A 9691-nucleotide genomic window follows, 5' to 3' on the forward strand; every position below is an offset into this window, starting at 1 on the left:
CACTTGGCGGGTAGAGGTGACAGGACCTGCAGGTGGATGCAGAGAGGGGGGACGGGAGTGAAATAAGGGGGTCCTAGGGTTCGGCCAGGACGGGGTGACCTGAAATGCCGGCTTCCTCATCAAGTCCCAAACACGCTCAGATTCCTGAAAATATATCTATAGTTATTTTCAGGCGAATGAGGCTCAGAAATAGAAGGAATTGTGTTCTAATTTAATTTTTATACATAATTGAAATATTTTGTTTGGTGTTCACTGTGATTTTATGATTAAAACATTTAAAGTTGTGGAGAGAATGAAGCTTGCTATCGAAGGTCACGCAGGTGTTTTTAGCTCCTCCCCCAGCTGTGGGTGGGGTTTTTAGCTCCTCCCCCAGCTATGGGCGGGGTTTTTAGCTCCTCCCCCAGCCGTGGGCGGGGTTTTTAGCTCCTCCCCAGCTGTGGGCGGGGTGTTTGTTGTCATATCCGTCTTGCGACGGTTCCATCGCCCGTTTTGCAGCAGCGTTTCCCTCTTTGTCGTTGACATTGCAGTTTGGGGGTGCGGAAACCCCAGGGAAATACGTTCTCACTCCGGACCTCCGGGAACGGCAGGGAACTAGGTTCGCTGCGCCGCGCAGCTCTGCGCTGCGGGAGATCTAGTTTGTGCGCTCGCTCACTGTCACTAAACCCCGTGTTGTTATTTGAATCTAGCCTGTGCGTGTTATGGCAAAGCAAAATTATGGAGTCACGGTGAGTTTCTGAGTTCAAATATAAAAAGTTACATGGAAAATATTTCTCTCTTTGTCTGGTATTATCTAGACACACATGGAGTCGCTATGCCCAATAGTGGGCGAGTCTAGAGTATTCGTCCTTATAGAAAACATGTTTCAATATAAGTCCCATGTACAAAAGCCTGTCACTCTATTGACAAGTTGCAGTCGCTTGCAAATTATGATGATTCTATTTTTTTAATCATTCCTTTCATTTCAGGATCGTCTTCCCAGCTTAAAAGCCAGGGTGTGATTCTGTAAAATTCACCCCTTGGATGTTACGACTTGAAAGCGTTCTGCATTCCGTAGCCAGTCTTGCAAATTTTTCACGGTAGGCAACTAGGAAGTAAAGATGCTGGACGTGGGGTAAGCGATGACAGGTGCCTCTCCTTAGCCAGCCTCCAGCTAATCAGTTATAAGAACCTCAGCCCTTTCAAGTTTGGGGTCAAGGCTCTAAACACAGGGCGTGGACTCAGTCATGTAAGTGGGTTGACGCAGACGATGAAAATTTGGGGTGTCAGCGTAGCAGTTTCAGAAGGGGAAGTGAGAGGGGGCTGTCTCCCACTCCCCACGCGGCTGGGCCCCTCCCAGCCCCCTCATCAGAGACGTCTGCTCTCTATGCCCTGTGTACCACTGAAAAGGGTGAAAACTCTCCCTGAAGAGCTGTCACCCCCGTTGACCGTGACCATGCGGCGCTTCAGAGCACAGGTTTCGCTAGCAAGAAAACCTTCATAACATTCCTCACTGGGTCCTTGTCGGTGCTTCGTTTAAATAGCGAGTCCCTTAAATCTCGTCTTCCTCATGAACTCTGGCCCAAACCTCCTGCTGGTCTTTCTGCCTCTGCCTTTCTCACCACAATGCCACATTCGGATTTGTCCCCAAAGTTCCTCCTTGATCAGAACCTTAACCCCCTGTGCAAATTCCTGCACCAGCTCAGCATCCTGTGACGTCCTCATCGTGGCGCCTCTGAACCAAGCGCCACCTGGGTTCCTGCCCACTGCTTTTCCCACGGCATTTTATTGGCTCAGGCACAGCCCGCCAAGCACACCTGACAGACGGCCGTTCTCACGGAGGTGCTCCCCGGGCAGTGCTCCCCGCTCTCCTGGCCGCTGGCCGGCCCCAGCGCGTCCTTCCCTCGGCCTGCCAGCCCACGCTCCTGTCTGGGGCCTCATTTGTGTTCACATTTATTAGCCACGTGCTTCAGTTATAACCCATTTTCTCTTTTTATTATTAGTTGTTTTTTTATGTCCTTTAAACATGATTAGTTGGTTAATTCTTTGGGATCGTAGAAAATATTAACCTTTTTCCAACACCTCCTTTCTTTAATCTTTCCATAGAACTCAGTAAATTGTGTTGACTCCCTTGTTTGCTTTAAGATGATTTAATTATTAGGTGATAATGTCCAATTAGGGGGAAAATACTTTAAAGAGATAAGGATAGATCTGCGATCATATCTTGTTTTTGATACTCCATTTTAAATGAAAACTTATTCGCTATTTTAATGTGAACGGTGTTTGGTCTGTGTGTTTTCTATAGATGCACACGATGCACGGAGTTCTAAAAAATATATATTTAGTAAGACTGCTAGTTCTCTGAGTTATGAACACAAAAGCATGTTTGTTAACTATTCATATGTGTACAAATAGTTACACATTAAAGGTCTATATTTTATTCGATAATTATTCCCATTAATCTATCTGATACACAAATTAAAAAACCTGAAGGTCCTTTAAGAAATTACTGCCACCGTCACCATTTTAAACACATAATGGGCCTTTTACTCAGAAACTCTGGAAGCAACAATAAATGCATCTGCTGCTGGATTTATTTTTGGGCGATCGAGGCCAAGTTCATATATAACGTTTAACAATAGAAGGACCAGAAACAGCGTTTATTACGTGGACTGAACCTGCCAGCAGTTTATAAATAAGAGAGAATTTTCAGCTCTGTGCACAGGCTGAACACCTTCGGCAGAGGAATGAAACGCGGCTTCTTTTCTAGAACACCGTTTTAGTAACCAGTGCGCTTCTCTCTGTAGATAGTCTTTGTTGCCGTGAAGACGTGTCGACTCGTTAAACGATGTCCTATAAAAGTCCGAGCGTGCGGGGCGACAGGTGCATCTTTATGTCTGTCGGTCCTGGCGTTTGACATTTATTGTATCTATTGTCAACCTCCCACGACGTCTCCCTACGTGAAGCTGTGATTTCTTTCTTCGCAAATTTCTTTCTTCAACAAGTTGTGTGACCTTTAATACAATGTTTGATTTATGGGTTTACAGAGATTATCGACAATTCTTCTATCTTAGAGTGTATCATATGTGCATATAAAGAAAGATTTTTATCTACTAGGTTTCTTCAAAGGAACAGTTATTGTTTAATAACAGTGAACGATGTGTTCAACATTTTTTTTTTCTTTTCAAAAATAAGGACTACCCTGTGTAATCTCTATAACAGCGGTCCCCAGCCTTTGCGGCACCAGGGACCAGTGCTCCTATGAGACTCTGACGCCCGATGATCTGAGGCGGAGCTGAGGCGGTGATGCTGGCGCTGGGGAGCGGCTGCAGACACAGATGCAGCTTCACTGGCTCTCCCGCTGCTCACCTTTCATTGTGTGGCCACAGACCAGTACCGGCTCGGGGGTTGGGGACCCTGCACTGTAGTGAGCATGATGAGCCACTATGCGCTAAACGCTCATGCATCTACTACCTGCATGTTCTGTGACTCCCGTGCTCCTGGCGAGCGACCCAGCTCCGTGCCCCCGCCTCGGTCTGCTCCCTGCTCCCAGGTTACCATCTCTGTTATTGCTCCGAGCTCTCCAGTCAGAGTGACAGGTTGGCAGATTTTGTTTTTTGTTTTTTGAGTCATAAAGTTTGAAAACCATACACTCTGCCAGTCAAAACGAAGACTAAGTTGAGAAAAAAGGCTCCAAGTTATTCCAACTATATCTACAAAGGTCTCATTTATTCTGCTATAAACATTTGCTAAAAGTCGCATGTTTAGCATGTGTTTCAAAATCATTTTCCTTTTCAAGGTTTAAGCTGACCCTTCTCTGAATTTTACCTAATGGATTTACAAAAATGGCTACAGTAAATTTCAGAGACCCAGTGAGGTGAATTGTTATATTATGATTTATAACTTTCACATTTGACAGTCAGTGGTAGGCAAAACCATTAGACTATATATTTGGTCAGATTAGGATACTTGTCTTTTTAATGACTTCATTTGATAGTCTTTGCTTTCACAGGCTGGATGCATGGAGAATACAAACTTGCTGCCTTCTAAATCTCATCACCATTTTATAAGTTAGCACATTTCTGAATGTCTCAATCTTTACATTCGAAATGATCAGAATGTACATCTGCAGATGATACAGTAGAAACACGATGATACATACAGTATTTTTCCTGTTTTGTTGCTTCTTTATGGCAGTAACTGTAAACCTTTAGAACGCACAGTAATCACCTTCACAGCTGATCAGGATACCTTATCGTTCAGAACCAGGTAGTTCGCGAACCACCTTTAAAAGAGACATCACTTTATAGCAGTTTCTGTCTTATCGTTTACGGTATAGACTAGAATTATGCTGTACTTTGAAATAACTAGAAATTCTTTCTATAAAAAAACACGCTCGCAGTGCGACAATTTACTCTCCTACAAGTCTCCACTTCTGAAAATCCATTTCGAAAGCCCCTATCAGATCGCTGTGTTGCATATTTGTATTTTAGGAAGCCTTGAGAACAGTTCTTACATTCATATATACCTTTTCACATCTCTTTTTTAGTGTCCAAACAAATGTCTTTCAATCGCCTGGTTTCGGTTTTGCCTGTCACCTGTGTGACAGTTAAGTCCGCCCAGGACTTAACAATATTAAATATCAGTTCGCTCGACCGCAGCGTTGTTTTTCTAAAACGGCCCAAAAGGAGGGTTCGTGAAGGAACGTGCTCTTGAGATTTGTAAGGGCGCACGCGCTCCCGGACGTGACCGGACCTCTCTCCAGCTCGTGGTCATTATCGGATGCCGCCCTGGCCGTTTCGTCACACCCTCTTCGTCTCTCATTTTGACGAGCTCGCGGATTGAGTGCAAATAGTCTCACCCTCTCTCGTCACCCAGGCTTCTTCAGCACACCCCCTCCTGCCCCCGAAAGGTCACACAGCTCGTTGTCTGTCTTCTATGTTCCTAAGACATCTGTCCTGCGTCCATGGTGGCTGGTGTCCTGGAGTGGCCGCCTTTCTGATGCTCGTGTTTTGGGTCAGTAACGAGCCTGGTTGACCTTCCTCTGAACGGACTTCTGCCCATTTCTTTAAGGCCCAGGAGCCGGCTCTGCGGTGCCCACCACATTTCAATTCTGTCTGGGGCCGTGCTTCGAGCCCAGCTGTGTCTAGGGCCGTCCCCTATGCCAGCATGATGCTTTTCTAGACCCTGAAGTAAAACTGGGAACATCCCTGCAGATGGCAAGGGCGTCCTCTTTCTCTGCTGCCTGGATCACGCTTAGTGGATGGTGGCGTCTTTAGGGGACACGTGCAGTTTGGGAAAGCGCTTGGGCCCTGGCCCGGGGCAGGGCCGCCGTGCAGCGGGTGCTCGTGGGCGAGGCTGTGACTCGTTCCTGGGCGAGGCTGTGACTCGTTCCTCCACGCTGCTCCTTAATTTCTGGATTGTTTGTTTAAATCATACGACAGCTGTCACTACAGGAGCCCCGTGTCTTCGTGTTGCTCCCTTCTAACGTGTACCGTGTCCATAGTGACGCTGGAGAAGGGGGCGGGGAACTGTGTCCACCCACGTCTCAGAGAGCAGCATCTGCCCATAACCGCTTCCTGCATCTCAGCATATCAAACGCCCGATTTCAGTGGTTTTTTTCTGTTTTTCACTTATTCAGAAATTTTGTTGTAATTCCCGCAAGTTCAGATCTAAACGCAAATTACTTTCTTCCACAGCATGAATGGGATTTTTACATAGAATTCAAGGAAGGAGAAAATGAAAATAAATTAATATACACTAAATATATTTACATCAACCCGTACTAAACAAATACAGTAAGAAAGTAAAAACCCATTATGTGTAAAGGAAGGGGGATTTAGTAACTGAATTTAATGTGGAATCACTTGTCACGTTTATTTTAACTTCAAATATTTTTCATTTGAACACGTGGGTGTTATTGACACTGTCTGGTCTATCACACCTGCTGTGCACGCAAAGTATCCCCCAGATGATAATGTGGCCTCATCACAAACCAGCTTTTCAGTATTCCAAACTGTGGTTAGAAATTTTATGCCAAGAGTAGTTTAGGTACATGTTTTCAGAGCCAAATTTTTTTTAAAAAGTGAAATACAGTCGGTGATCTTGCCAATGTGGGACAGGAAGAAAAAGGTGAAGCAGATATATCTGCAATCTATATTCTAAGGTTTAAAAGATGGAGGTAAATTGGATTCACACCAGTAAATCTACGTGATTGTCTTTTTTCATATTTAGGAATTTTATGGCCTATGAAAAGGCCATAAATGGCTTGAAATTCCACGCTAGGAATAAAAATATTGCCACTTAGTACATATGATGTTTTATACTTTTGAACGTGCAGCCATTCAGGGAGAAGTCAATTTCGACTTGGAAAAGCTCCCTGGTGCAGCGCGTGCGGCTCGTCCACGCGGGGTCTGCGCCCCGGGGCCTGAACGCACCGCGTGGTGCCCATCTCACTGCCCGTCCCTGTGCCCGTCCCGGTGCCGTGCGTCCTGGAACAACAGTCCTGGTCCCCATGTGACGCAGAGACACCGCTCTCCGTTCCGTCTTTGCGGATTTGGGGCACAGTGAGGCTCAGTGGCGGACCCCAAGCCTCGGCATGTAGGAAGCGCCCGGGGTGGTGTCACGTGCGGGCCCTGACCCCGGCCTGGGCGGGACGCCGTCCGGGCCCCGTGGCAGCCCCGGCGGGAACGGACCATCGGCTCCGCCCGCAGCCACGGCGGGCGCGGTGCTGGGCTCGCCCTCAGGCCTCGCCACGCTTGCCGCGGCCCGTCCCGAAATTCCTGGTCATTTCACCTCTGAGTGTTTTATTCGTGAAGTCCCAGGGGACAGTGGCGCTGCCGGGGAGCGAGGCAGGTCTGCTGGCCGCAGGCCGCACACGCGGGTGAGGCGGGCAGCGCGCCCCCGTCTGCGCTGGGACCCGCGTCGGAGCAGCTGGGCGGCCCGCCAAGCCCGTCCTCCCCGCTCCCCCCGGGCTTGTCTGCAGATCCCCAGAGTCTCACCCCTCCCCGCCCACGCCTCCTGGAGCGCCCCCGGCCGTGAGCTGATGCGGTCAGTGATGGGTCCGCTGGTGCTGGGGACGAGGACGAGGTGCAAGTCCCAGGCCGCGGACGCCGTCAGCCTCGCCGGGAACCCAGGGCACCTGGGCGTGAGGCGGGACCCTCCGAAACGGCGGAAGAGATTATTCACGCCGCCAAGTCCTCGGCACCATTTCCAACGCCTGCTGAGTCTCTGAAATGCCATTTCTGCATATTTTGTTTATTGGTGTGACGAGGGTTGACATATGTCGCTATCAGTGTTAAACAGCACTTAGGATTCATTTATCTGATGTTTTAGGCAGAATTCCCGTGCTCTGTGATATGTGTTTTGAATGTTAGTGTCTTAACTGAAGGCCAGTCCCTCTAGGGAAGTGCTTGGTCACGGCCTTGGGCTCTGTAACTATTGGTCCTGTGTACCCAAGAATAGACTGTTTGCGAGAATGTTTTTTGAAATTTTTAAGAGAGGGAAGGAGAGAAGGAGAGATCTTGAATATGAAATATTTGTTCTCATGTTTCTCTGAAAGAGTAGAATTTCCCAGGTTCACACTTAACATTTTTCGTGAAGACTGCTAAGTATGAAAAACAAAAAACCAGACAGCAGAGTCATATACTAAGAAACATAATTCCTGAGGCTCGAATTGTGTACGCTTTAGAATTGAAGTGTTTTACATTAAATGTGGAAGTAACACATTTTATCTGAAGAAATAACAAACAATATTTAAAAAGAAATGGAATAAAAAGAAATAAACATCAAAGTAAACGTTTAAGAACGAGCTGCTGTCTGACGTGACGTCACCTAAAATCTTTTCGGTGTGATACGAGGACAGTGAACGTCCGTGCTGCCTGCCGGAGGGGTCGAGCGGGAGGCTCGTCCGTGTGGCGCGGCTGCTAAGTGTCCCTTTGCCTCCCACAGCGGTGGGGCTGTCGGCGTGCCAGGAGCCCGCCCTCCCCAGCCACGGCATCAGGACGGGCGACCGGTACCTGGCCAACGACGTGCTGTCCTTCCAGTGCGAGGCCGGCTACACGCTGCAGGTACTCCTTCCGCGTCCCGGGTCCCCGAGGGGGACGCCGCGGGCCCCGTCGGCCAACCGCCCCGGGGCTGTGGCTGGAGGGCCATCTCGGGTCCTCTGACCCGGTCCGTACACGTGAGCGGCCGTGCCGACCCCTGCCCGGTGCGACCTTCGTCACGACGCGGAGACAGCTCCGCGAGGACGGGGCGCGGCTTCACGGTCGAGCGTTTAATTTTCCTAATTGTTTTGTTTTGAGACGCGTGTTTGCCCAGGGGCTTCGCGGGTGCAGTTCGTGCCGACACGGCCTCTGCGTGTCCTGGCCTGGGCCCCGCGCCCGCGCGTCCCGCTCTGAGCCGGCCACGGAGGCCGCTCCAAAGTCAGGTTCAAGCCGCGGCAGGAAGTAGGAGGCAGAAGTTTTTACAGCCCTGTTGTAGGTTTTTTTTTTTTTTAACATAGGAAAGTTTCTCATATAAAAGTTTTAATAAACATCACAAACTAATGCGTGGCCACGTTAGCCATTCTGCCGCTTATTTCCTGTTTAACCACGCGTGAGCTCGCTGCCAGGCTGGTTGGTGGCTTCCCCGAGGCGCATGTCTCACACGTGCCTCCCTGTTGGCCACGAAGCGCGGTACCGGCACACGTGGCCCCAATCCCAGGAGAAGGACGCAGGCCTCCTGCGGTGTCACCTCGGCTCCCGCGACCGTGGGGCGCTCTGCCGCGTGTGCTCTGCCGGCGAGACACGGCGCTGATGTGTCGCTCAGGTTCTAAACCCGCGTCGGGCTGAGTCTCCCGCAGAACTGAGACCCCTTCGCAACCGTGGCTGCTGACAGACGCCGGTGCTGGTGGCCTGTGCCCACGGAGCCCACTCATCAGACCCCGCGCCGCTCTCGGCCAGCCTCGGGTGTGGGCACCTGGCGGCTCGCGCATCTCCCCGACCGTACACTGGGAGATGCCACCAGCGTAACACCCGACGCCCTGCGGCAAGCGAAAGCCATTACCGACGTCCTCACACACAGCGAGGAAGCCAGAGGCACCGTCACCAAATCGGCCTCGTCGACTCTGCGTGGCCTCAGGGCCGCCCCAGCCCCTGGCGGTCTCCACGGGACGACGGGCAGACTTCGGCCGGCAGCCCACACGCCCAGGGCGGCCCCGCTAAGCAAACGTTCTGCCAGCCTCGCAGGGGACCCACGCGCGGGGGCCAGCGTACCTGATTCTGCAGACCAAGGTGACAGGACAGGCTCGCGAGGCTCCGCCTGGGCGGTCACTCACAGGACGACACGCGCACTTCTGCCTTTCTGCGTGACGTCGACTGACTCAACCACGTTCATCACATCGTCTCTCGTCCGCCCCAGACGCCCACGTTCTGACACCGGCTCTCGTCCATCTGTCCTGCGTGTGTGATGTCCCTTGGCAGTTGCTTGAGCATCTTTCCATTCGTGGAACTTCTACAGCCCTCAGAGAAGGAAATGTAAGAAGCATTTTGTACGAAAGACCATCCTTGCAGTGGATAGTTCGGTGTGCCGCTGAGAGACAGGGCCTGGGCGCACGCGTCTGCCGAGCCCGTCAGGCCACCGGCCGGCTCTGGTTTTCAAATGCAAACTTAGGTTTTTTTCTTCATTACAGACAAGGTCAAGCTTTGAGCTCACAGCTGCTGTTTGTCATTCACAT

At 50.3% G+C, this 9691-nt stretch overlaps 1 protein-coding gene across 1 annotated transcript in view; it reads left to right on the top strand.

The window, feature by feature from the left end:
- Positions 1 to 9691, top strand: part of CSMD1 (CUB and Sushi multiple domains 1) — a 1293618-nt gene that overhangs the window by 1180281 nt on the left and 103646 nt on the right. Inside the window, exon 38 of the mRNA XM_039877340.1 lies at positions 7927 to 8045. Coding sequence (XP_039733274.1) covers positions 7927 to 8045 — 119 coding nt within the window. The remainder of the gene's footprint in view (positions 1 to 7926; positions 8046 to 9691) is intronic.

This window comes from Pteropus medius, unplaced genomic scaffold, assembly GCF_902729225.1.
Source record: "Pteropus medius unplaced genomic scaffold, Ma_sr-lr_union100, whole genome shotgun sequence".
In the NCBI taxonomy this organism is placed as follows: domain Eukaryota; kingdom Metazoa; phylum Chordata; class Mammalia; order Chiroptera; family Pteropodidae; genus Pteropus; species Pteropus medius.